We start from the raw sequence: 25,612 nt of genomic DNA, 5'->3' as shown, positions 1-25,612 counted from the left end.
GAAATGTTTTTCTATGTTATCTACATGAAGGAATTCATTTTCTATATAGTTGAATGAATTTTATGTAAACTTTTATGACTATGTAATTCATTGTTTTTCTTAAAAAGTAAAACACTGAATGAACTAGGAATAAAGAAAACTACTTCAACACATTGAAAGGTAAGTATAAAAAATCCACAGCTAACTTCTTACTCAGTGGTGAAAGACCGAAAGCTTTCCTTCTAAGATCAGGAATAAGAAAGGATGCCCTCTTTTGTTACTTCTATCAACACAATATTGGAAGTTCCTGCTATAGTAATTAGATAAGAAAAAGTAATAAAAGACATTCAAATTCGAAATTAACAAGTAAAATTATTTCTGTTCACAGAAAATATGATTCTTAAACATGGAACACCATAAAGATTCTATCAGAAAGTGTTAGAACAAATAAATGCATTCAGTGAAGTTGCAAGATATGAAATTAACATATAAAAGTCGGTTGTATTTTTATACACTAACAATGAACAATCTGAAAATGAAATTAAGAAAACAGTTCCATTTTCAATAGCATCAAATAATAAAATGCTTAGTAATAAACCTAACCAAAGAGACAAAAACATGTCTATGAAAAATTAGAAATTGTTGCTGAAAGAAATTAAAGAAGATACAAATAATTTGGAAGAAATCCATGTGTTCATGAATTGGAAGGATTAATACTATTTACATGTTAATACAATTCAAAGTAATCTACAGATTTATTGTAATCTCTAAAATGTTTTTTCTTTTTTTTTTTTGCAAAGTAGTACAATCCATTGTAAAATGTATATGGAATTTCAAGGGGACCCAAATAACAAAAACAATCCTGCAAAATAACACGGTTATAATTCTCACACTTCCTGATTTCCAAACTTATTAGAAAATCACAATAATTAATAGTGTAAAATTTACATAAATACAGACATATGGGCTAATGGAATAGAGCACCTAACAATAAGCTCTCTCAGTTATGGTCAAATAATTTTCAAAAAGTATACCAACACCATTCAGTGGGAAAAACCACTCTTTTCAAAAAACAGTGTAAAAAATTTGACATTCATACAAAAAAATTAAAGTTGGATCCTTACACCATATACAAATTTAACTCAAAATGGATTGAAGACTTAAATGTAAGAGCTAATACCACAAAATTCTTAAAGGAAAACTTAAGGAAAAAAAATTGTAATATTGAGTTAGGCAATGATGTTTTTAGATATAATACTAAAGTCACAGGCAGAAAAAAAATTAGACTTAAAATAAAAATATTTTGCACATCAAAGCACACTAGCAGAATGAAAAGACAATCAATAGAATGAGGAAAAATATTTGCAAGTCATACAACTGATAAAAGATCGATATGCAGAATATATAAGGAACTCTTACAAGCCAACCACATTAAAACAACCTGATTTAACAAATGGTCAAAGAACTTGAATAGACATTTATCCAAAGATATATAAATGTTCAAAAAATACATAAAAAGATGTTTATCTTCACTAATCATTTGGGAAATATAAGTCAAAACCACAACGAGGTACCAGCTCATACCCATTAGAATGGTTGTTATAAACAACAGACAAAAACACCAGAAAATAACAAGTATTGGAACATGGTGAGAAATTGAAATGCTTGTGCATTGTCAGTGGGAATGTAAAATCTTATTGAATCTGTGAAAACAATATGGCAAGTCCTCAAAAAAATAAAATAGAATTACCAATTGATACAGCAATTTTACTTCTGGAAATATATCCAAAAGAAATGAAAGCAGAGATTCCAACAGATATTTGTACATCTGTGTTCATAGCAGCCTTACTCATCAAAACAAAGAGGTGAAAGACACCCAAGAGTTTAGCAATAGATGAATGGATACACAAAAGGTGGTGTATATATATATGCAATATTATTCAGCTTCAAAAAGGAAGGACGTTTTGACACATGCTACAACATAGGTATAATGTGAGGACATTATATGGTGAAATAAACCAGTTTAAAGAACAAATTAAGTATGTTTTTACTTATCTGAGTTATCTAGAGTAGTCAAATTCATAGAGACAGAAAGTAGAATGGTGGTTCCCAGGGGATGGAGGGAGGGAGGAATGAGGAGTTATTATTTAAGGAATATGCAGTTCAGTTGGGGAAAATGTAAAAGTTCTAGATGGTGGTGATGGCTGCATAACAATATGAATGTATTTAATATCAGAACTGTGCAACTAAAATGGTAAATTTTATTTCATGTGTATTTTTGCATAATTTAAATGAAAAAAAGTGGTATTTATCACTAAGGAAAAACTACGACTGTGCTTCATAAAAGTTTTAGGAGGAAAGTAGATATGCATTATTAAGCTGGGCTCAGGTGATATAGTGGTTTGCTTTTAATAACTCCTACCTCTCCCCTTTTAGATTGCTCCTAATTGTTATATTTTTTTCTGTATTCTAAGAACATTGTAATGATCTACCTATACCATTCTTAATTAATCCTGAATTCTGCACCAATTTCTCCACTATTACTACTACTAAAACTATATTCTACTCCTTCCCACTTTCTCAGAAGCATGCCCTAACTTATTTTTAGGGATATAATTTAATATTTTTCTTCCCATTAAGGTGCTAATGATTGTATCTATGACAAACTCTTTAGTGAATTTTACTGAGAATCTGCACTGCGGAAGCCAACTCAGGAGATAATTGGGCTTTCCAAGAAACCACAAATTTCAACACAGAGACATGGACTACAATGTTTCTGACCTTTGGGATAAAGTTGAAAACAAAATTATGAGTTCTACACATTCGAAAATCCTAGGAACGTGGATTCTAACAATAAGTTCCTGCATACCCTTCCTCATTGTTGCATACACTGTCCAACTGTTACAATTTAGTGATAGCTCTGGTAGCAGAAATATGCATGTAGGCAGATTTTAATGTAGCAAATAGTTTCAGATTTGAATGTAGATGTGTGGCATGTGAAATTAAAAGGTAAATCATTCACAATTCAAGAAAAATTGTTTAAATGATTTAAGAAATACAATTTTCTATTGGGAGAAATGATACTTAGAAAATGTTCTGGTGCATTTTTGAAAAATCCACCAGTTATTAAAAGTTCATGACTACTTTTTAAAATAAGAATTAGTGGAAAATGTATGCTCATTAGTTTCATTTTATAACAACACAACAACAAAATCTGTTAAGACTGGCGGGAAAATATTTTATTTAGCTATTTTTTTTCTACCACTTTCAGAAATCATCATCATTATTTTTGTGTATTAAAAAGAGCAAAGAATATTGCCAATAGACATCAACTGGTAATTATACTGTGAAGTAATTTCTTGGTACTTATAAAATGTTTGACACCTATATGAGAATGTTGTACATTTCATACACAAAATTGCTAAAATATGCTAATAAAATAGTTTTAAATATTTTGTAATCACAGATCATTGTAAAAATGGCTAGGAACTAAAGGCAACTATAACAATACCTATTTATGCAGGTACATGCATAGCTATTTAAATGTACACACATATATACTGTACAACTAACTACTATATGTAATTTAGTTTACTTTTGTTCAACCAAAGTCCCTGAACCACTAGAGGTCCATGGGAGTAATAATTAGGATATTCTGGCTATATCAAATGCTCAAAGGCATTATGGAGATTGTAAATTTAACCATGGTATGATTCAACCAAATTTCTTTGCTTTTGGATAGAATGACATCAATTCTTTTCTGAAAACACTAGGCTGACTAGTTCTTAGGCTGACTAGAACCTATGATACACATCTAATTCTAGGTCTTAGATAAAAATGGGACAGTTAGATCTTAGAACAGAGCTTTAAGAGCTCATGTCCTGGAGTCAAAAAGACCTGGCTCTAATCTTGATGCCAGCACTCACTGGCATTCTACCTTGGGCGAGTTACTTAATGCCTCTAACACATCGCCTATGTTTTATAATATTTAAATAAGGAAAAATGCCTGCTTCATAAGGAATAAATAAAAGCTTGCAAATAGAATATCTAACACAGAACAAACTATGATTCTAAACTGTGATTATTAAATTCCCCATTATTATTACAGAATACAGTCAGTTTGTAAAATCTTTCAAAAAGAGAATCGAAGTAAAACTAATAAAATAGACCATTGGTAATAAAGCAGGTTTAATTAATGTTGTTTAACAGTGATGTTTCTAAATCAGCTTTTAGTTTTGATGTAGATAATCTCAAGAACATGCATCAGATGTATTATTATTAAATAGTATTTTGTCCAAAGTGTAATTAAAAATTCATTGCTTGTGAGAATGTAAACTGATATAGCCACTATGGAAAACAGCATAAAGACTCCTCAAAAAAAATTAAGAATAGAATTACCATATGACCCAGCCAACTTTCTTCAGGTATCTACAGAAAAAAATTCAAAAACATTTATTCGTAAAGATAAATGCACCTTTATGTTCACTATAGCGTTATTCATGGTAGTCAAGACAGAGACAACAAAAGTGTCCTTTGAAAGAGGAGTGGATAAAGACAGCATGGTACATATATACTATGGAATATTACTCAGCCATAAGAAAAGATAAAATACTGCCACTTGTAGGAATATCAGACTAAGCAAAATAAGTCAGAGAGAAAAAGTCAAGAACAATATGATTTCACTCATATGTGGAATATAAAACTGAAAGCTAAAAATGAACAAACAATTCAGAGACCAAGACAACAATATTGTGGTTATCAGAGGGAAAGGGTTATGGGGTGGGAGGTAGTAAAGGGTAGAGGGAGTAACATTTTGGCGACAGAAGTTTTGAGTGGGATGATAAACACACAATGCACTATGCAGATGAGGTATTATAAAACTGTAATGATAAACCTACGTTATTTTATTAACCTTAGTAAATTTTAAAAATGTTTTTAAACATTTAAAAACACATTTAATTTGTGACTAGGTTGCCAAGCAGTATCTAACAACCAGCACATTTATGCCTACTATGGCTCATGCAACCAGCCAGGGCAAGAACAATCTTGTCAAAGGGAAATCTCCAGAGTTACTAAGGATTACAGCTCAGGAAGGGGTGATTTGCAATTGAGACAACATTTTTTTTTTTTTTAAGGTTGAATGTCTCTTAATATATCCAGGAATTTTTTTTTTTTTGATAATGGAATAAAGCCTTACCTGAGTGTTTATTGTAAACAATCAAGTGTCCCAATCTTGTTGGATCATTTATACCCTGCCCCCCACATCTTCCCTACCCCCTCCACAGAAGCCAGAAGGAGATGCCTTTTCTGTGGTAAAAGCATTCGCAATTTCAAGAACATTGAGGTTCAACAGGGAGATGCTTTGTTTAATTCCAGGGGACCATCACAGATATATGGGTGGTTGAGTTGTGAACTGAGGATACTTGGTGATTTGATCTGTCCAAACCTGAAATTCTGATATGCCTATGAAGTTGTGTTGAACACGTAACCTTAATAATAATTCCTCATATTTTTTGGTGCCTATAAGTTGTCAAGTGTTTTTATGTACATTATGTTATTAGATCTTCACACCAATTGCTTAAGGGAGACAGGCAGGATGTCATTATTTTAATCTTACAATTGAAGAAAAGGGCTTGCACTCAGTTAAGAGACAAAACTGGTATTAGGTCCTTAGTCTTCTGCTCTTGTGCGGTCTTCTTTCTCTCTGTCTATACTGGTTTTTGTGTGTAATGACTTATTAGAATGTCATGTACAAAAAACCTTTACATTAATAAAGTAAACTTAAATGTGAAAAATAATCCTTGTGTTAATATACATTTGTCATTTGTTGCTAAGCAGTTTTATTTTCTATTATTTCCTTATTTCTTAAGAAGTCAAATGGGTTGTGAAAGCTGAAGTCTTTTTTTCTCTCACTAGGCTCGAATTATGAAAGATGTGATTTTGAAGATGGGCTCTGTAATATAACACAAGATCAGAGTTTGCAACTTGGTTGGACAAACAGAAATGGAATGACTAGTCTAACAGCTCCATTTTATGATCACAATGGTGATATATCTGGTAAATGCTATGAGTTTCTTTTCTTTCTTTCTTTCTTTCTTTCTTTCTTTCTTTCTTTCTTTCTTTCTTTCATTTCTTCCTTTTTTTTGTCAAATGTTTGATTATAGCAGTAGAATCTTGAGTGATATTTAGATATGAACAAGTATAATGTCTAATTTTCTTTCATCCTTAACCATTTTCAAGATATTTATTATTTTAAAATATCACACTGAATTTTTATAATTGGGTTTCTGGGATCTAGAAGTCTAAGTAGATCATAATTGGATGTAAAACTGAAAGCAGCCTAGTGTTGGATACATTTTGACGCTTTATGGAAATTGTGAAATTTAAACAGCATAATGTTACATAGATTAATTCATCAATTTAGGTTTTGCTTTTTGCTGGACTGATTTCAGCTCTGTCCAGTAACATTTATCTCCTTGGCTGACTAGAAAGCTATGATGGGCTGCCTTTGAAATAGCTCTGGAACCAGACATTTATCAGTTTCTTTATTTGTTAACTAATGAACTTCATTCATTCATCATTTTGTACCAGGTGATTAAGATATTTTAGTGAGCAAAAATTAACTCCATGCCTGCCCTCATCTGATGGGCTTACATGTGATATGAAAACAAGTAATGCATTGCCTGTCAAAACTAATTAAAGGCTAGTGATATTTTTTATAAAAGTGATATTCCTCTTAAATTTAAGTACAATAAATGTTAAATATAAGTATGTGCTGAGAGATAATTTAAAGCAAGATAATAATCAAGCACTAGATGTTAATTGTTTGGAAATGTTTACATAATACATGTGTGCACTAGAATCCTGGCTCCATCACTTGTAAGTTGTATGATCTTGATCAATTTACTATTTTAAGCGTTGTATGTGTCCATTTTAAAGGGGGAATAATGTTGTTTAGTTCATAGACTAGTTGATTTAAAAGCTAATTGAGATAGTGTTGGTAAAACTTGTCATAAAATACTTACACTCAAGAAAGTTTATGCCTGACCAGGTGCAGTGGATAGAGCGTCGGACTGGGATGCGGAGGACCCAGGTTCGAGACCCCGAGGTTACCAGCTTGAGTGCTCATCTGGTTTGAGCAAAGCTCACCAGCTTGAACCCAAGGTCACTGGCTCGAGCAAGGGGTTACTCGGTCTACTGAAGGCCCACGGTCAAGGCACATATGAGAAAGCAATCAATGAACAACTAAGGTGTTGCAACAAAAAAATGGATGATTGATGCTTCTCATCTCTCTTTGTTCCTGTCTGTCTGTCCCTATCTATCATTCTCTCTGACTCTCTCTCTGTTTCTGTAAAAAAAAGAAAAGTTTATATTTAGTATATTTTTGAATTACTTTGGTGTTGCTAGCTTTAACTTCTATATAAGTAACATGGAGTTTATTTTGCTTGGCTGTGATGTCAGAAATACCTGGAGATTATAATGCTAATGAAGTAAGCCAGGTAGAGAAAGACAAATACCATATGATCTCACTTATATGTGAGATCTAATGAACAAAACAGACTGATGAACGAAGTAGAAACATAGACAGGGACACATAGAACAACTGAGAGCTGTGAGAGGAGGGAGGGTGAGGTGACCGAATGAAAATGTGAAGGGATTAAGCAAACGCACACACATGGATAACATGTAGACATAGATAATAGAGTGGTAATTAGCCAGAGGAAAAGGGGTAGAGGGTAGGTGGAGGTGGGCAAAGGAAATAAAGATGAAAAGAGACTGCTTGGGGTGATAGGCTCACAATGCAGTGTGCAGGTGCTGTTTTACTGAGTTGTACACTTGAAACCTGTACCACAATACATTCAATAAATAAAAAATGATTTTCTTAAAATGAAGTACTGCCATTTGCAACAATGTGCATGCATTTTGAGAATATCATGCTAAGCAAAATAATACAGGAAAAAGTCAAGAACCATATGATTTCACTCATATGTAGGATGTAAAACTGAAAGCAGCAAAAGAACAAAAAAGACAAACAAAACTTACAGACCCAGAAAACAGTAATGATTACCAGAAGGAAAGGGTGTAGGCGGTTTGTGAAGGGTATGGGGGTTGAGTGTGTGGTGTCGAAAGGAAGTCTGGCTTTCGTATTCAGCACATAATGAAATATACAAATGCTGTACCATAGAATTGTACACTTGAAACCTATATAACTTTATTAACCAATGTCACCTCACTACAAGAGTACAAATGAAAAAATATTAAAAATTGTTTTCTAAAAATAATTTTAACAGTTGTTAGGATTAAGCCAGTTTTATCACAACAAAAGAGACCAGCTTTACTAACAGGACCAATGACACACTCCAATACATAGACCTTTCATTATGGATTCGATTATGTTAGATGGTGATGTTGAATCCGGTTCCCAACATTTAGCTATTGCAGTGCCTTACGAATTGTATGACCTCGTATTTCTCTCCTTTAAAACTTCCCCCTATTTGTTCCTCTTATTAGAAGATTTTCTACAGCATGCATTTACTCAACCTAGTCTTCTTCATGGGCAGAATACCTAATATTTTCTCTTTTTCTTGTGTGTGGCTCTTAATATTTTTTGTTGCCTCCTCATCTTGCAGTTAGACAACATCAATATCTCCATCATCATGCTTTCCTCTTTTCTTTCCTTTTTTCCTTCTTCTTCTTTTTCTTTTTTTCTCTTGTTTTGCCATGCTAACTTTTTGATAGCCTAGTCAAGAGATACAAAACTGAGATGTTAGCTATATAGGCAGACACCCTTTTAGCCATAACTCTTGGTTTGATTTAAAATCTCTAGAAACAAACTAAATGGGCTTGAACTTGCTAGCTATGTGGTCTCAGTTTTCTCATCTGTAAAGTGGGAATAATAATAATACAAGCCTCAGGGAAAATGGGGCCAATATTGCCTGGCATATAATTGAAGGCTGATATTAATAATATTGATGCATGTCTTACAACTATAGTTACATATTTTTTAAAGTGAGAAGAGGGGAGGTAGTAACAGACTCCCATATGCTCCCCAACCAGAATGCACCCAGCAACTGCAGTCTGGGGCTGATGCTTGGACCAACAGAGCTATCCTCATCACCAGCAGCACAAGCTCGAACCAACTGAGCCACTGGGTGAGAGAGGGAAAGAGAAAGAGGAGGGGGAGATAGAAAAGTAGAGAAGCAGATGGTCGCTTCTCCTGTGTGCCCTGACCGGGGATAGAACTAGGGACATCCACATACTGGGCCAATGCTTTATCTCTGACAGAGCCCAATTATGTATTAAAATATGAATATTTTTCTACAGATAATTTTAAATAAGCAAATTTTTGCCTTTATATATTATCTGTTTGAAGTGTTGATAGAAAAACAGTCTGGTTGGAACCTTGTCTCCTTTCAAAAATCCTTATTTCATGAGTGTTAATACAATTTTTGATTATTTATTCTTAAAATAATTTGCCAGTGTTCCAAAACATTATTTTTCATAATGTAATTAATGTTTTAAAAGTTTTGAGAGATAAATTTGAAAATCTATTAGAACATTAAGAACATCCTTGTTTCAGTACTTGAATCTGCTAAAGTGAAGAGATTACAATGTAGTCCTGATTTTAAAAAAGATCACTTTTTATTTGTATTTAAATTTAATTTAAGTGGGAATATTGGAACTTTTGTTACTTTAGTCAGTTGTTAAATTGGAGCTGAAATACATATATTATGAAATGTACACACACTATTAAACAGCATCCAATCTTTTTTGTTGTTGTTGTTCTAAAAAAGTATGATGTTCTTATCCAAGGATTTGAGGGCCTTTGCTAGTCTCCATAACCACACCTGCAGTGACCCATTGCTGAGCATTTTTTGATCATGTGGAATTGTTGGGCAGCAAACAATAGTTTTGAATGTTTCATCTACATTGTGTTGTCATGACCATATTAACTTTATTTTACTTAGTAAGTTATAAGCAGGTTTATGTGCCCACTTATTTTTTACTTGTTTAGTTTCCCCTCTTGACAGTTTATTGTAAAAATTTTCAAGCATATAAAGAAGTTGGAAAGATTTACTGTGAATAGACATATACCCACCACTAAGCCTATACAATTCAAATAACTCTGTTTTATCAAATATCTATTCATCTAACCAACCCTTTCTCCATTCATCCATCCATTGTATTTGCAAAACATTCAAAGACAGTTGCAAGAATCACTTTACCCCAAATATATTAGCATGGTATCTTTAACTAGATGTGGGAATCTGCAAACCATGGCCTTGAGTCAATTTCTGATTTCTGTAAATAAAATTTTATAGGCAAACAGACATGCTCACTAATTCACAAATTATCTATGGCTGCTTTTGTGCTACAACCTTGGAACTGAGTGACTGTGATGAGACCATATGGTTCCATAAAGTCTAAATAATCTGGCTCTTTATGAAAAGTATGTCTGCTCCCACACTAGAGTCGGTATTCAGAGTTCTTTTTATTTCTTTTTCAAGTAAAACTTAAATGATATAAAGACACCAATGGTAAGTGTGTTATTTGATGAAGTCTGACAAATGAGTTCACCTGTGCAACCAATCCCTAAAAAATGTGGGACATTACTGTCACGTGACCGGTACCCTCCTAGACCATCATTCTTTTACCCTGCCCTCTCAGCACAATCACTGATCCCAGCCAACACCCATAGATTGGTTTAGCCTGTTCTAGAACTTGATATAAATGAACTCATACAGTATATGCAACACAATATATACACTCTTGCATAAGGCTTTTACACTTAGCATAATACTTTCAGATTCATCCATGTTGTATCATGTATCATTAGTTCTTTCTTTTATTGCTGGCTAGTATGTAATTGTATGGATTATTCACCCATACCCCATTGGTTGACACCTTTATTTCTTTCCTATTTTGGGCTATAATAATAAAACTGCTATGAATATTCTTGTACAAATCTTTGTGAGCACATATTTTTAAATCTCTTTGGTAAATACCTAGAAGTGAAATGCTGTGTCAATATATGTTTAGTTTTGTGAAAAATGCCAGAACTTTTTTTAAGGGGATTGTACCATTTCACACTCTCCCAGCTAGCTATGAGATTTCTTATGTTCCACTCCTTTGTAAAGACAGTGTATTCAGTGTTGTCTATTTTTATTCTGCTAAATATATAGGAGTATCTCACTGTGATTTGAATATAAATTTTCCTGATGACTGCTAGTACTGATCACTTTGCATGAGCCTATTGGCTATATTTTGTGAACTTTCATCTCACATATTTTACCTGTTTTACTTAAAAAAAAAAATCTCTATTTTTTCGGAATGGTTTTAGATTCACCACAAAATTGAGCAGAAGTTATAGAGATGTCCCATACACCTCCTCATCCCCCACAGGCACGCAACCTCCCCCACTATGAAAATTCCACACTAGACAGGCACATTTGTCAGAATGGATGAACCAACATGGATACATCATTGCTACCCAAAGTCCATAGTGTATGTTCAGGTTCCCTTTTAGTGTTCTGTAATTTTGCCTTTTCCTGTGACATAGAGTTGGAATCAAACACTGTATAACATTTTCTCTTCTCCTCTTCTCTTCTCTTCTCTTCTCTTCTCTTTTCTCCTCCCTCAGTCCCTCCATCCCTCCCTCCTTCTCTTCCTTCCTTCCTTTCTTTTTTTCCTTTTTTGTTTTATTCAGTGAGAGGAGGAGAGACAGACTCCTACATGTGCCCCGCCCAGGATCCACCCACCAAGTGTACTAGGAGGTGATGCTCTGCCCATCTGGGATGTTGCTCCATTGCTCAGCAACTGAGCTCTCCTTAGTGCCTGAGGCTGAGGTTATGGAGCCACTCGCTCCAATCGAGCTATGGCTGCAGGAAGAGGATAGAGAGAGAGTGAGAGTGGAAAGGGTGGAGAAGCAGATGGGTGCTTCTCTAGAACTGTGTGCTTTAACTGGGAATCAAACCCAGAACATCCACATGCCAGGCCAATGCTCTACCCCTGAGCCAACCAGCCAAGGCATATAGCATTTTCAAGTTGGCGTCTTTCACTAAGTAATATATATTTAAGGTTCCTCCATGTCTTCATGGCTTGATAGCCCATATCTCTATTTTTTTTTTTTTACTAAATTTACTGGGGTGACATTGGTTGATGAAATTATATCAGTTTCAAGTGTAAAATTCTAATATACATCATTTATATATTGCATTGTGTGTTTACCACCCAGTCCATTCTCCTTTTGTGATAATATGTTTATCCCCCTTTACCCTCTTCAGCCTCCTCTCACCCCCTTCTGCTCTGGTAACCACCATAATTTTGTCTGTGTCTATGAGTTTGTTTATTTGTTTTGTATGTGTGTTTGTTGCTTTCAATTTTATAACTTTATGACTGAAACCCTTTTCTGTCTGACTTATTTCACTTTGCATGATTCTTTCAAGATCCATCCATGTTGTTTTAAATGGCAATATTTCATCATTTCTTATTGTTAAGTAGCATTGCATTGTATATATGTATCATATCTTCTTTATCCAACACCCAATATTTTAGTACTGAATAATATTCCAATGTCTGAATATACCACAGTTTATTCACCTACTGAAGAGTATCTTGGTTGCTTCTACCTTTGGCAATTATAAATAAAGCTGCTATTATATCTATGTCCAGGTTTCATATGGATCTAAGTTTTCAACTATTTTGTATAAATGCCAACAAGCATAATCACTGGATCACATTGTGCAATTATGTTTATTTTTATAAGAAACTACCAAACTATCTTCCAATGTGAAGTACTGTTGTGTGTTCCTATCATCAATAAATGAGAGTTCTTTGAACTTTTTTATTTTTATTTCTTATATTTTTTTGTATTTTTCTGAAGTTGGAAATGGGGAGGCAGTCAGACAGACTCCCACATGTGCCCGACTGGGATCCACCCGGCACGCCAACCAGGGGGCGATGCTCTGCCCATCTGGGACGTCACTCTGTTGCAACTAGAGCCACTCTAGTGCCTGAGGCAGAGGTCATAGAGCCATCCTCAGCATCTGAGCCAACTTTGCTCCAATGGAGCCTTGGCTGTGGGATGGGAAGAGAGAGACAGAGAGGAAGGAGAGAGGGAAGGGTGGAGAAGCAGATGGGCACTTCTCCTGTGTGCCCTGGCCGGGAATCAAACCCAAGACTCCTGCACGCCAGGCCGATGCTCTACCACTGAGCCAATTGGCCAGGGCTTTTTGAACTTTTTATATATCTTGAAATCCCATTCTTTGTGAGATTTATGTTTACAGATAGTTTTTTTCAAGTCTATGAAATGTAGGGCTAATCTTCTTATTGATAGTTTTTGAGTGATAGTCTTTAACTTTTATAAAATTCATTTTTTCTCGTATGTTCTATTATGTCATATCTGTTGACATGAAATTATTCTTAATGATCATTTATTCTTCCAATGTCAGTAGAATGTGTAGCAACAACCCCTTTATTCCTGCTGTTGCTTATTTGTGTTTTATCTCCTCTATTTCCTCTCTGCTTCTCTTCTACTTTGTATTTCTTTTTGCTTTTTTACTTTTCTTGCTTCCTAAGGTTGGACTTTTGATTCACTAATTTTGATATGTTATATATTTATTATTCAGTTCAAACAGTTTCTAATTTCCCTTGTGGCTTATTCTTTGACTCATGGGGTATTTAGAAGTGTGTTGACTTTCTAAATATATTGTATGTGCATTTTCTACATATTATTATTGACTTTTAATTTAATTACATTTCAATTAGAGAGCATTTTTTTATTTCAACCTTTTAAAACAGGGGTCTCAAACTCAACTCAGCATGTGGGCCGCAGAGCAAGATCACAGCCGTCCGGCAGGCCGCACTAGGTCTACAAAAGGCAACTGTTACGCAACACTTTTCTCACTGCAGTTGAAAACAGTCTGCGGGCCGCACAAAATTGTTCGGCGGGCCGCATGCGGCCCACGGGCCGTGAGTTTGAGACCCCTGTTTTAAAATATTTTGAGACTTTTATTAATAATACTGCACATACTCTAACTTGGTGAAGATTACCGTATAAATTTGAAAATAATGTGTATTCTGCCATTACTGGGTGTGGTGGTCTATAACTATCAATTATTTCATAAAATAGAGTATAAGTCATATGCCTTTTCTGATCTCTTGATAAGTTGTTCTATCAATTGCTGACAGAGGGGTATGAAAATTATTTTATTACTTTTCAGTTTCATCTTTTTAAAAATTTTTATTGACTTTATTGGGGTGACATTGGTTAATAAAATGAGATAGGTTTCAGTTGTACAATTCTATAATGCTTCATCTGTATTGTGTGTTCATTTCCCCAAGTCAAGTCTCCTTCCATCACCATTTATCCTTGCTTTACACTCTTCTACCTCTCCCACTCTCATTTTCCTCTAGTCCTTTAAAATATATTTTGCCCTTTATATCTGTCAAATTTTGTTTTATATATTTTAAAGCTCTACTATGAAATGTAAATACATATATTAAATCATTTCTAATATGTTGATACATTTATTATGGTAAAATGCCCCTTTCATCTCTACCAATGAAATTTGTTAAAGTCTATTAAAGCTAATATTGATATAGTCACTATTTTTTGTATTATTGTTATTTTTTTTTGTATTTTTCTGCAGTAGGAGCAGGGAGGCAGAGAGACAGACTCCTGCATGTGCCCAACTGGAATCCACCTGGCAAGTCCACTAGAGGGCGATGCTCTGCCCATATGGAGAGTTGCTCTGTTGTAACTGGAGCCATTCTAGCACCTAAGGTGGAGACCTTGGAACCATCCTCAGTACCCGGGCCAATTTTGCTCCTAGGGAACCTTGGCTGCGGGAGGGGAAGAGAGACAAAGAGAAAGTAGAGGGGGCAGGGTGGAGAAGCAGATGGGTGCTTCTCCTATGTTCCCTGGCCGGGAATCAAACCTGGGACTTCCACATGCTGGGTTGAAACTCTACCACTGAGCCAACCAGCCAAGGTTTGATATAGTCACTTTCTTCTCTCCTTTTATTTGTTTTCAACTGATCTGTGTCTTTTATAGACAACGTATACAGGGGTGAACAAAAGTAGGCTTACAGTTGTGTGTATGAAAATAATACACACAAATAATATGTATAATAATAAATGATAATGCAAGGATAAACTTACAACTGAAAATTTATTTTTCCCACTCCTGCAGTTAAATGTTGATTTTGTATACATTCTGTTCATTCTGAGAATTTTCACTGGCATGCTTAATTAATTTAATTTAATAAAATTAATGGTATTGTTAGAGTTATGTTTACATTTTCTTACGTGTTTTCTATTTGAGGATTCTATTTTTGATTCTTCTGTTCCTCTTTTCTGCCTTCCTTAGGATTATTTAAATATTTTTCTTAAATTCTGTTTCAGTTGACATTTTAAGTAAATGTCTTTTTCTTAATTAATTTTAATTTATTGTGTTTACATGGATTCAAGTGTCCCATTGAATGTAACTCCCTCAACCCCCATCCCTGTGTCATTTTTTATACCTCTTTTCTCCCCCTCCCCCTAAATCTGTCCCCCCTTCCCTCTGGGACTTGTTGTCCTGATATCTGTATCTCTGTGTTATGTATATATAATTTCACTAATCGTTCACCTTCTCTAATCCCATCCCCTCATCTCCCTTCCCTCTGATAGCTGTCCCTCTGGTCCCTGCGACCCCGCCTCTGCCTCTATTTCATTCCTCAGTTCACTTTGTTCATTAGATTCCACATATAAGTGAGATCATATGGTATTTGTCTTTCTCTGCCTGGCTTATTTCACTTAGAATAATAATCTCCAGGTCCATTCATACTGTCACAAAAGATAAGATTTCCTGTTTTTCATGACCATGTAGTATTACATTGTGAATATGTACCACAGCTTTTTAAAGCACTCGTCCCCTGATTGAACTTGGGGTGTTTCAGGATCTTGGCTATTGTAAACAATGCTGCAATAAACATGGGTGTGCATATCTTCTTTTGAATCAATGATTTAGTGTTCTTAGAATATATTCCTAAAAGTGTGATAGCTGGGTCAAAAGGCAATTCCATTTTTAATTTTTTAAGGAATCTCCATACTGTTTTCCACAGTAGCTGCACCAGTCTGCATTCCCACCAGCAGTGCAGGAGGGGTCCCTTTTCTCCATACCCTTGCCAACACTTATTGTGTGTTGTTTTGTTAATGAGTGCCATTCTGAAAGGTGTGAGATAGTATCTCATTGTGGTTTTATTTTTCACTTCTCTGATGATTAGTGACATTTAACATTTTTTCATATGCCTACTGGACATTTGTCTGTCCTCTTTGGAAAAGTGTTCATTTCTTTTACCCATTTTTTAAAATTTCATTTAGACAATTAATTTTAATGGGGTGATATTGATCAATTAGAGTACATAGATTCAGAGAAGATGTCTCTGAATCATTTTGACATTTGACTATGTTGTATACCCATCACCCAAAGTCATATTGTCCTCTGTCACTTTTTATTTGGTTTTCTTTATGCCCCTCCCCTTCCCCACCCCTCCCTCTCCTCCCTTCCCCTCCTCCTGGTAACCACTGCACTCTTATCCATGTTCATGAGCCTCAATTTTGTATCCCAACTCTGTATGGAATCATACAGTTTTCAGTTCTTTCTGATTTACTTATTTCACTCAGTATAATGTTATCAAGGTCCATCCATGTTGTAGTAAATGATCCTATGTCCTCATTTCTTATGGCTGAGTAGTATTCCATAGTATATATGTATCACATCTTTATCTATTCTTCTATTGAAGGGCTTTTTAGTTGTTTCCATGTCTTGGCCACTGTAAACAATGCTGCAATAAACATGGGGCTGCATGTGTCTTTATGAACCAATGTTTTTGAGTTTTGGGGTTATATACCCAGTAGAGGGATTGCTGGGTCAAATGGTACTTCTATTCTTAATTTTTTAAGGAACCACCATATTTTCTTCCATAATGGTTGTATTACTTTACATTCCCACCAACAATGAATGAGGGGTCCTTTTTCTCCACAACCTCTCCAACACTTGTTGTTACCTGTTTTGTTGATAATAGCTAATCTAACAAGTGTGAGGTGGTATCTCTTTGTAGTTTTGATTTGCTTTTCTCTAGTAGCTAGTGAAGATGAACATCTTTTCATATATGTTTTGGCCATTTGTATATCTTTCTAAAAGATGTGTCTGTTCATATCCTCTTCCCATTTTTTATTAGATTGTTGGATTGTTTGTTGTTGAGTTTTGTGAGTTCTTTGTATATTTTGGAGTTTTGACCCTTATTTGAGCTGTTGTTTGAGAATATCATCTCCCATTTAGTTGGCTTTTTGTTTTGTTGTCAGTTTATTTTGCTGTGCAAAAGCTTCTTAGTCTGATATAGTACCATTCATTTATATTTGCCTTCACTTCCCTTGCCTTTGGAGTCAAATTCATAAAATGTTCTTTATGGCCAAGACCCATGAGTTAGGTACCTATGTTTTCTTCTATGTAATTTATTCTTTCAGGTATTTTTTAGGTCTTTGATCCATTTTGAATTAATTTTGATACAAGGGGACAAACTGTAGTCTAGTTTCATTCTTTTGCATGCCACTTTCCAGTTTTCCCAGCACCATTTACTGAAGAGGCTTTCTTTTCTCCATTGTGTATTTTTGGCTCCTTCAAAGACTATTTGACCATATACATGTGGTTTTATTTCTGGGCTTTCTATTCTGTTCCATTGGTCTGAGTGTCTGTTTTTCTGCCAATACCATTCTGTTTTGATTATCATGGCCTTATAATATAATTTGAAGTCAGGTATTATAATGCCCCCAGCTTCATTCTTTTTCCTTAGGTGATTTGGCAATTGTTTTTTTTTTTATAGTTCTATATAAACCTGATGATTTTTTGTTCCATTTCTTTAAAAAATGAAATTGGAATTTTGATGGGAATTGCATTAAATTTGTATATTGCTTTAGGTAATATGGTCATTTTGACAATATTTTTTCTGCCTATCCAAGAACAAGAAATATTTTTCCATTTCATTGTATCTTTTTTGATTTCCCTTAACAATGTTTTGTAGTTTTCATTATATAGGTCCTTTACATTCTCTGTTATGTTTATTCCTAGGTATTTTATTTAATTTTTTGTTGCAATCATAAAAGGGATTATTTTTTTAGTTCATTTTCTGATGTTTCACTGTTGACATATAGGAAGGCAATAGACTTCTGTATATTAATTTTGTATCCTGCGACCTTACTGTATCGGTTTATTGTTTCTAATAGTCTTTTTGTGGAGACTTTGGGGTGTTCTATGTACAGGATCATATCATCTGCAAAAAGTCAAACTTTACTTCTTCTTTTCCAATACGAATGCCTTTTATTTCTTTCTCTTGTCTGATTGTGTTGGCTAGAACTTCCAGCACTTTGTTGAATAAGAGTGGGAAGAGTGGGCAGCTGTATCTTCTTCCTGATTTTATAGGAAATGTTTTCAGTTTTTTGCCATTTAATATGGTAATAGCTGAAGTCTGCCAAAAATGGCCTTTATTTTGTTGAGATATTTTCTTCCTATCCCCATTTTTGAATGTTTTTAAACATAAAATTACGTATTTTATCAAATGCCTTTTCTTTTTTTATTATTTTTATTTTATTTATTCATTTTGAAAGGAGAGAGAGAGGGAGAGAGAGAGAGAGAGAGGAGAGATAGAGAGAGAGAAGGGAGGAAGAGCAGGAAGCGTCAACTCCCATATGTGCCTTGACCAGGCAAGCCCAGGGTTTCGAACCGGCGACCTCAGCATTTCCAGGTCGACGCTTTATCCACTGCACTACCACAGGTCAGGCTCGAATGCCTTTTCTTTATCCATTGATAGGATCATATGGTTTTTGTTCTTTTTTTTTTTTTTTGATATGGTGCATTATGTTTACTGTCTTATGTATGTTGAATTATTCTTATGATTCCAGGATGAATCCCACTGGATTCTGATGAATTATTATTTTTTTATGTATATATATTTTTTTATTCATAAAGTCTATACCTATACCATCATTTTTTTTTAATTATAATTTTATTTTTTTAATGGGGCGACATCAATAAATCAGGTTACATATATTCAAAGATCAACAAGTCCAGGTTATCTTGTCTTTCAATTATGTTGCATACCCATCACCCAAAGTCAGATTGTCCTCTGTCACCTTCTATCTAGTTTTCTTTGTGCCCCTCCCCCTCCCCCTTTCCCTCTCCCTTTCCCCCCTCCCCCCGTAACCACCACACTCTTATCAATGTCTCTTAGTTTCACTTTTATGTCCCACCTACGTATGGAATAATGCAGTTCCTGTTTTTTTCTGATTTACTTATTTCATTTCGTATAATGTTATCAAGATCCCACCATTTTGCTGTAAATGATCCGATGTCATCATTTCTTATGGCTGAGTAGTATTCCATAGTGTATATGTGCCACATCTTCTTTATCCAGTCATCTATTGACGGGCTTTTTGGTTGTTTCCATGTCCTGGCCACTGTGAACAATGCTGCAATGAACATGGGGCTGCATGTGTCTTTACGTAACAATGTTTCTGAGTTTTGGGGGTATATACCCAGTAGAGGGATTGCTGGGGCATAAGGTAGTTCTATTTTCAGTTTTTTGAGGAACCACCATACTTTCTTCCATAATGGTTGTACTACTTTACGTTCCCACCAACAGTGTATGAGGGTTCCTTTTTCTCCACAGCCTCTCCAACATTTGCTATTACCTGTCTTGTTAATAATAGCTAATCTAACAGGTGTGAGGTGGTATCTCATTGCAGTTTTGATTTGCATTTCTCTAATAACTAAAGAAGATGAGCATCTTTTCATATATCTGTTGGCCATTTGTACTTCCTCCTGGGAGAAGTGTCTGTTCATGTCCTCTTCCCATTTTTTTATTGGATTGTTTGTTTGTTTGTTGTTGAGTTTTATGAGTTCTTTGTATATTTTGGATATTAGACCCTTATCTGAGCTGTAGTTTGAAAATATCATTTCCCATTTAGTTGGCTTTCTGTTTATTTTGTTATCAGTTTCTCTTGCTGAGCAAAAACTTCTTAGTCTGATGTAGTTTCATTCATTAATTTTTGCCTTCACTTCTCTTGCCATTGGAGTCAAATTCATAAAATGCTCTTTAAAACCCAGGTCCATGAGTTTAGTACCTATGTCTTCTTCTATGTACTTAATTGTTTCAGGTCTTATGTTTAGATCTTTGATCCATTTTGAGTTAATTTTAGTACAGGGGGACAAACTGTAGTCCAGTTTCATTCTTTTGCATGTGGTTTTCCAGTTTTCCCAGCACCATTTTGTGAAGAGGCTTTCTTTTCTCCATTGTATGTTCTTGGCCCCTTTATCAAAAATTATTTGACTGTATATATATGGTTTTATTTCTGGACTTTCTATTCTGTTCCATTGGTCTGAGTGTCTATTTTTCTGCCAATACCATGCTGTTTTGATTGTCGTGGCCCTATAATAGAGTTTGAAGTCAGGTATTGTAATGCCCCCAGCTTCATTCTTTTTCTTTAGGATTGCTTTCGCTATTTGGGGTTTTTTATAGTTCCATATAAATCTGATGATTTTTTGCTCTATTTCTTTAAAAAATGTCATTGGAAGTTTGATGGGAATTGCATTAAATTTGTATATTGCTTTGGGTAATATAGCCATCTTGATTATATTTATTCTTCCTAGCCAAGAACAAGGTATATTCTTCCATCTCATTATATCTTTTTCGATTTCCCTTAACAATGGTTTATAGTTTTCATTATATAAGTCCTTTACATTCTTTGTTATGTTTATTCCTAAGTATTTTATTTTTTTTGTTGCAATCGTGAAGGGGATTATTCTTTTAAGTTCCTTCTCAGTTGTTTCATTGTTGGCATATAGAAAGGCTATTGACTTCTGTATGTTAATTTTGTATCCTGCGACCTTACTGTATTGGCTTATTGTTTCTAGTAGTCTTTTTGTGGATTCTTTGGGGTTTTCGATGTATAGGATCATATCATCTGCAAAAAGTGATACCTTTACTTCTTCTTTTCCGATATGGATGCCTTTTATTTCTTTGTCTTGTCTGATTGCTCTGGCTAGAACCTCTAGTACCATATAAAATAAGAGTGGAGAGAGTGGACAACCCTGTCTTGTTCCTGGTTTAAGGGGGAAAGCCTTCAGTTTAGTGCCATTTAATATGATGTTAGCTGATGGTTTATCATATATGGCCTTTATCATGTTGAGATATTTTCCTTCTATACCCATTTTGTTGAGAGTCTTAAACATAAAATTGTGTTGTATTTTATCAAAAGCCTTTTCTGCGTCTATTGATAAGATCATGTGGTTTTTGTTCTTTGTTTTGTTGATATGGTGTATTACGATAACCGTTTTACGTACGTTGAACCATCCTTGAGATTCTGGGATGAATCCCACTTGATCATGATGTATTGTGTGTTTGCTAGTATTTTGTTTAGTATTTTAGCATCTGTATTCATTAGAGATATTGGTCTGTAGTTTTCTTTTTTTGTGCCATCCTTGCCTGGTTTTGGTATGAGGGTTATGTTGGCCTCATAAAATGTGTTTGGAAGTGTTGCTTCTTCTTCAATTTTTTGGAAGACTTTCAGTAGAATAGGAACCAAGTCTTCTTTGAATGTTTGATAAAATTCACTGGTATAGCCGTCAGGTCCTGGACTTTTATTTTTGGGGAGGTTTTTAATGGTTTTTTCTATTTCTTCTCTACTAATAGGTCTGTTTAGGCTTTCTGCTTCTTCTTGACTCAGTCTAGGAAGGTTGTATTGTTCTAGGAATTTATCCATTTCTTTTAGATTGTTGATTTTAGTGGCATAAAGTTTTTCATAGTATTCTACAATAATTCTTTGTATATCTATGGTGTCCGCGATGATTTCTCCTCTTTCATTTTGGATTTTGTTTATATGAATTCTTTCTCTTTTTTCCTTGGTAAGTCTTGCCAAGGGTTTGTCAATTTTATTGATCTTTTCAAAGAACCAGCTCTTTGTTCTATTAATTTTTTCTATAGTTTTACTGTTCTCTATTTCATTTATTTCTCCTCTGATTTTTATTATCTCCTTTCTTTGGCTAGTTTTGGGTTGTTTTTGTTCTTCTTTTTCTAGTTCCTTAAGGTGTGAAGTTAAGTGGTTCACTTGGGCTGTCTCTTGTTTGTTCATATATGCCTGAAGTGATATGAACTTCCCTCTTATCACTGCTTTTGCTGCATCCCATAGATTCTGATATGTCGTATTGTCATTTTCATTAGTCTGTATATATCTTTTGATCTCTGCACTTATTTCTTCTTTGACCCATTCATTTTTTAAAAGTATGTTGTTTAGTTTCCACATTTTTGTGGGATTTTTTTCCTCCTTTTTGCAGTTGAATTCTAGTTTCAAGGCTCTATGATCAGAAAATATGCTTGGTACAACTTCGATTTTTCTGAATTTCCTGATGTTGTGTTTGTGGCCCAACATATGGTCAATTCTTGAGAATGATCCATGTACACTGGAGAAAAATGTATACTCAGTCACTTTGGGATGAAATGTCCTGTAGATGTCTATCATATCCAGGTGCTCTAGTGTTTTGTTTAAGGCCACTATATCTTTGTTGATTCTCTGTTTGGATGACCGATCTAGAGCCGTCAGCGGTGTATTGAGGTCTCCAAGTATGATTGTATTTTTGTCAGTTTTTGTTTTAAGGTCAATAAGTAGCTGTCTTATATATTTTGGTGCTCCTTGGTTTGGTGCATATATATTAAGAATTGTTATGTCTTCTTGATTCAGTGTCCCCTTAGCCATTATGAAATGGCCATTTTTGTCTCTGAGTACTTTTTTTTTCTTGTAGTCAGCATTATCAGATATGAGTATTGCTATGCCTGCTGTTTTTTGGATGTTATTTGCTTGGAGTATTGTTTTCCAGCCTTTCACTTTGAGTTTGTTTTTTTCCTTGTTACTTAGATGAATTTCCTGTAGGCAGCATACAGTTGGATTTTCTTTTTTAATCCATTCTGCTACTCTGTGTCTTTTTATTGGTGAGTTTAATACGTTTACATTTAGTGTAATTATTGACACTTGTGAGTTCCCTATTGCCATTTTATAGATTGCTTTCTGTTAGTTTTGTGTCTTGTTTGATCCTTTTCTTTTCTTTTTTTATTTTTTGTTTTTATTTGGTTGTATTCCATACATCTTTCCACTGTTGCTATCTTTTTTATCTCGTGCTTCTGTGGTGGTTTTTTCAATGGTGGTTACCTTTAGGTAATGAAAAGGGTTCCTACCCTGTTCATTATAGCGCACTATTTTGTGAGTATTTTGCACTCCATTGTCCTTTGCTACTGTTAATCTCCATCCTCTCCCCCCTTTCTTTTTGTTGTTGTCACAGTTTAAATTTGGTTTTATTGTGTTCTTCTTGGAACTTTTACTTGTGGCTTTATTTTCTTTGTTCTTTGTATCTGATTGGAGAACCCCCTTTAGTAATTCCTGGAGTGGGGGTTTTCTGATGATAAATTCCCTCATCTTTTCTGTATTCGTGAATGTTTTTATTTCTCCTTCATATTTGAAGGATAGCTTTGATGGGTATAGTATTCGTGGCTGAAAGTTCCTCTCTTTCAGGACTTTAAATATTGGGGTCCACTCTCTTCTAGCTTGTAGAGTTTCTGTTGAGAAATCTGATGATAATCTAATAGGCCTTCCTTTATATGTTGTATTCTTCTTTTCCCTGGCTGCCTTGAGAATTTTTTCCTTGCCATTGGTTTGTGCCAATTTCATTATGATGTGCCTTGGAGTAGGTTTGTTGGGGTTAAGAAAACTCAGAGTTCTGTTTGCTTCATGAATTTGAGGCTTTAGTTCTTTCCAGAGGCTTGGGAAGTTCTCATCTATTATTTGTTTGAGTATGTTCTCCATTCCATTTTCTCTCTCTTCTCCCTCTGATATACCTATTATTCTTATGTTAGTTTTTCTGATGGAGTCAGATAATTCTTGTAGGGCTATCTCATTTTTTTTCATTTTTGAGTCTCTTCCTTCCTCTCTCTGTTGTGCCTCAAGTTGCTTGTCTTCTATTTCACTAATCCTCTCTTCTATCTGGCCTGTTCTATTAGCCAAGCTTGTTACCTCGTTTTTCAGCTCGTGAATTGAGTTTTTCATCTCTGTTTGATTTGTTTTTATAGTTTCAATTTCCTTGGACATATATTCTTTGTGTTCATTGAGTTGTTTTCTGAGCTCCCTAAATTGCCTTTCTGTGTTTTCTTGTATATCTCTGAGTATTTTTAGGATTTCTATCTTGAATTCTCTGTCATTTAACTTCAAGGTTTCCAATATATTAAATTTTTTCTCCATAGATTTTTCCTTTTCTATCTGTGTTACCTCTCTTTCTTTTGTATCCATGATATTCGATTTTCTCTTCCTTAATGGCATCTGAGGGTGGTTTTATTGATAGTATTAATGAGATTTAATAAAAAATAAAAAGTTAAAAAAAATAAAAAATTGAAAAAAGTTGTTTTTTTTTAAAAAAAAATTAATAATGAAATAAAGAAAAATAAATTAAAATAAAAATTTAAAAAAAGGAAATTATTTCCCCCCTCCTTTTTTTCTCTCCTCTCCTCTCCCCTCTTTCTTGAGAAAATCTTGTGGTGAACTGTGAATTATATTGTATTTAATAGAACAAACAATGCCTGTAATGGAGGACCTGAATTGGGGAAAAGTAATAACGGGCAAGAAAAAAAATAAATAAATAAATAAAAAGGGGTGGGGGTATGAACCCTCAAAAAGCAAATAATGAAAAAATTTGGATCAACAATAAAATGATTTGCATTTAGGTGTTGGTTGACTAAGAGTTATGATGAGAGGAGTAAGAGGGAAACAGGAAAATGGGGGGACAAATTAAAAAATTACTATTGTATTTAGTGGAACAAGAACTAGATAAAATGGAGAGCCAGGGATGGGAGCACTGCTAGTGAGTTAAAAAGGTGAAGTAAAAACCCCCCAAAATGCCACAAACATAAGTTTGAGTCCCAGATAAGATAATTTGTTTGTTATTGAGGTTTGAATGAGAGGAGATGTAAAGGAGAAAGGAAGAAACTAATATAGAGGGAGAAAAGAAGAGAGAGAGAGAGAGAAAAAAGAGGGAACCACTAAAAGAAAAAAAAAGAAAAAAGAGGAGAGAGAGAGAGAGTTAAGGGTTTTGGAGTGCAACCCTCATAGAGAGAAAGGAAGAGGAAAGATAAGATAATGGGAGATGTAACACTTATGGGTACTGTAGTTCAAGGAGAGGAGAGAGTAAGGCCAGTAGGGAGTTAAACGACCAAATTGGAGGAGGAAAAAAAAAATAAAAAAGGAAAAAAAAATCAAGGATGAAGATAAGAGAAACAAACGAACAAATATAATAAAATGGGATAGGTTATAAAGTCTGTGGATTATTCTGATTTTGAGAGGTTATCTTCTTGCTTTTTCTTTTCTCTCCCTCTTCCTGGTTGGCAACTCTGTACCCCGGGTTCTGCCCCTTTGGCATGCTCAGGTAGAGGTTTGCAGTTGATAAGTCTCTATGGTGATGTCATGTATTGTGCTTCAGTCTCGTTGGCAGTCGAGGCTCATTAGCGTTTATAGGCTCCGACAGTGAGAGAGTCTGTGTTCCAGGAGCCTCTCTCCT

The 25,612-nt window shown here is 34.6% G+C and overlaps 1 protein-coding gene across 1 annotated transcript in view; it reads left to right on the top strand.

Moving 5' to 3' along the window:
• MALRD1 (MAM and LDL receptor class A domain containing 1) overlaps positions 1–25,612 on the top strand; it is an 837,423-nt gene that overhangs the window by 6,683 nt on the left and 805,128 nt on the right. Inside the window, 1 exon segment of the mRNA XM_066386561.1 lies at positions 5,896–6,036. Coding sequence (XP_066242658.1) covers positions 5,896–6,036 — 141 coding nt within the window.

Source organism: Saccopteryx leptura, chromosome 5 (assembly GCF_036850995.1).
Source record: "Saccopteryx leptura isolate mSacLep1 chromosome 5, mSacLep1_pri_phased_curated, whole genome shotgun sequence".
In the NCBI taxonomy this organism is placed as follows: Eukaryota; Metazoa; Chordata; class Mammalia; order Chiroptera; family Emballonuridae; genus Saccopteryx; species Saccopteryx leptura.
This window is presented reverse-complemented; position numbering and strand designations above follow the sequence as displayed.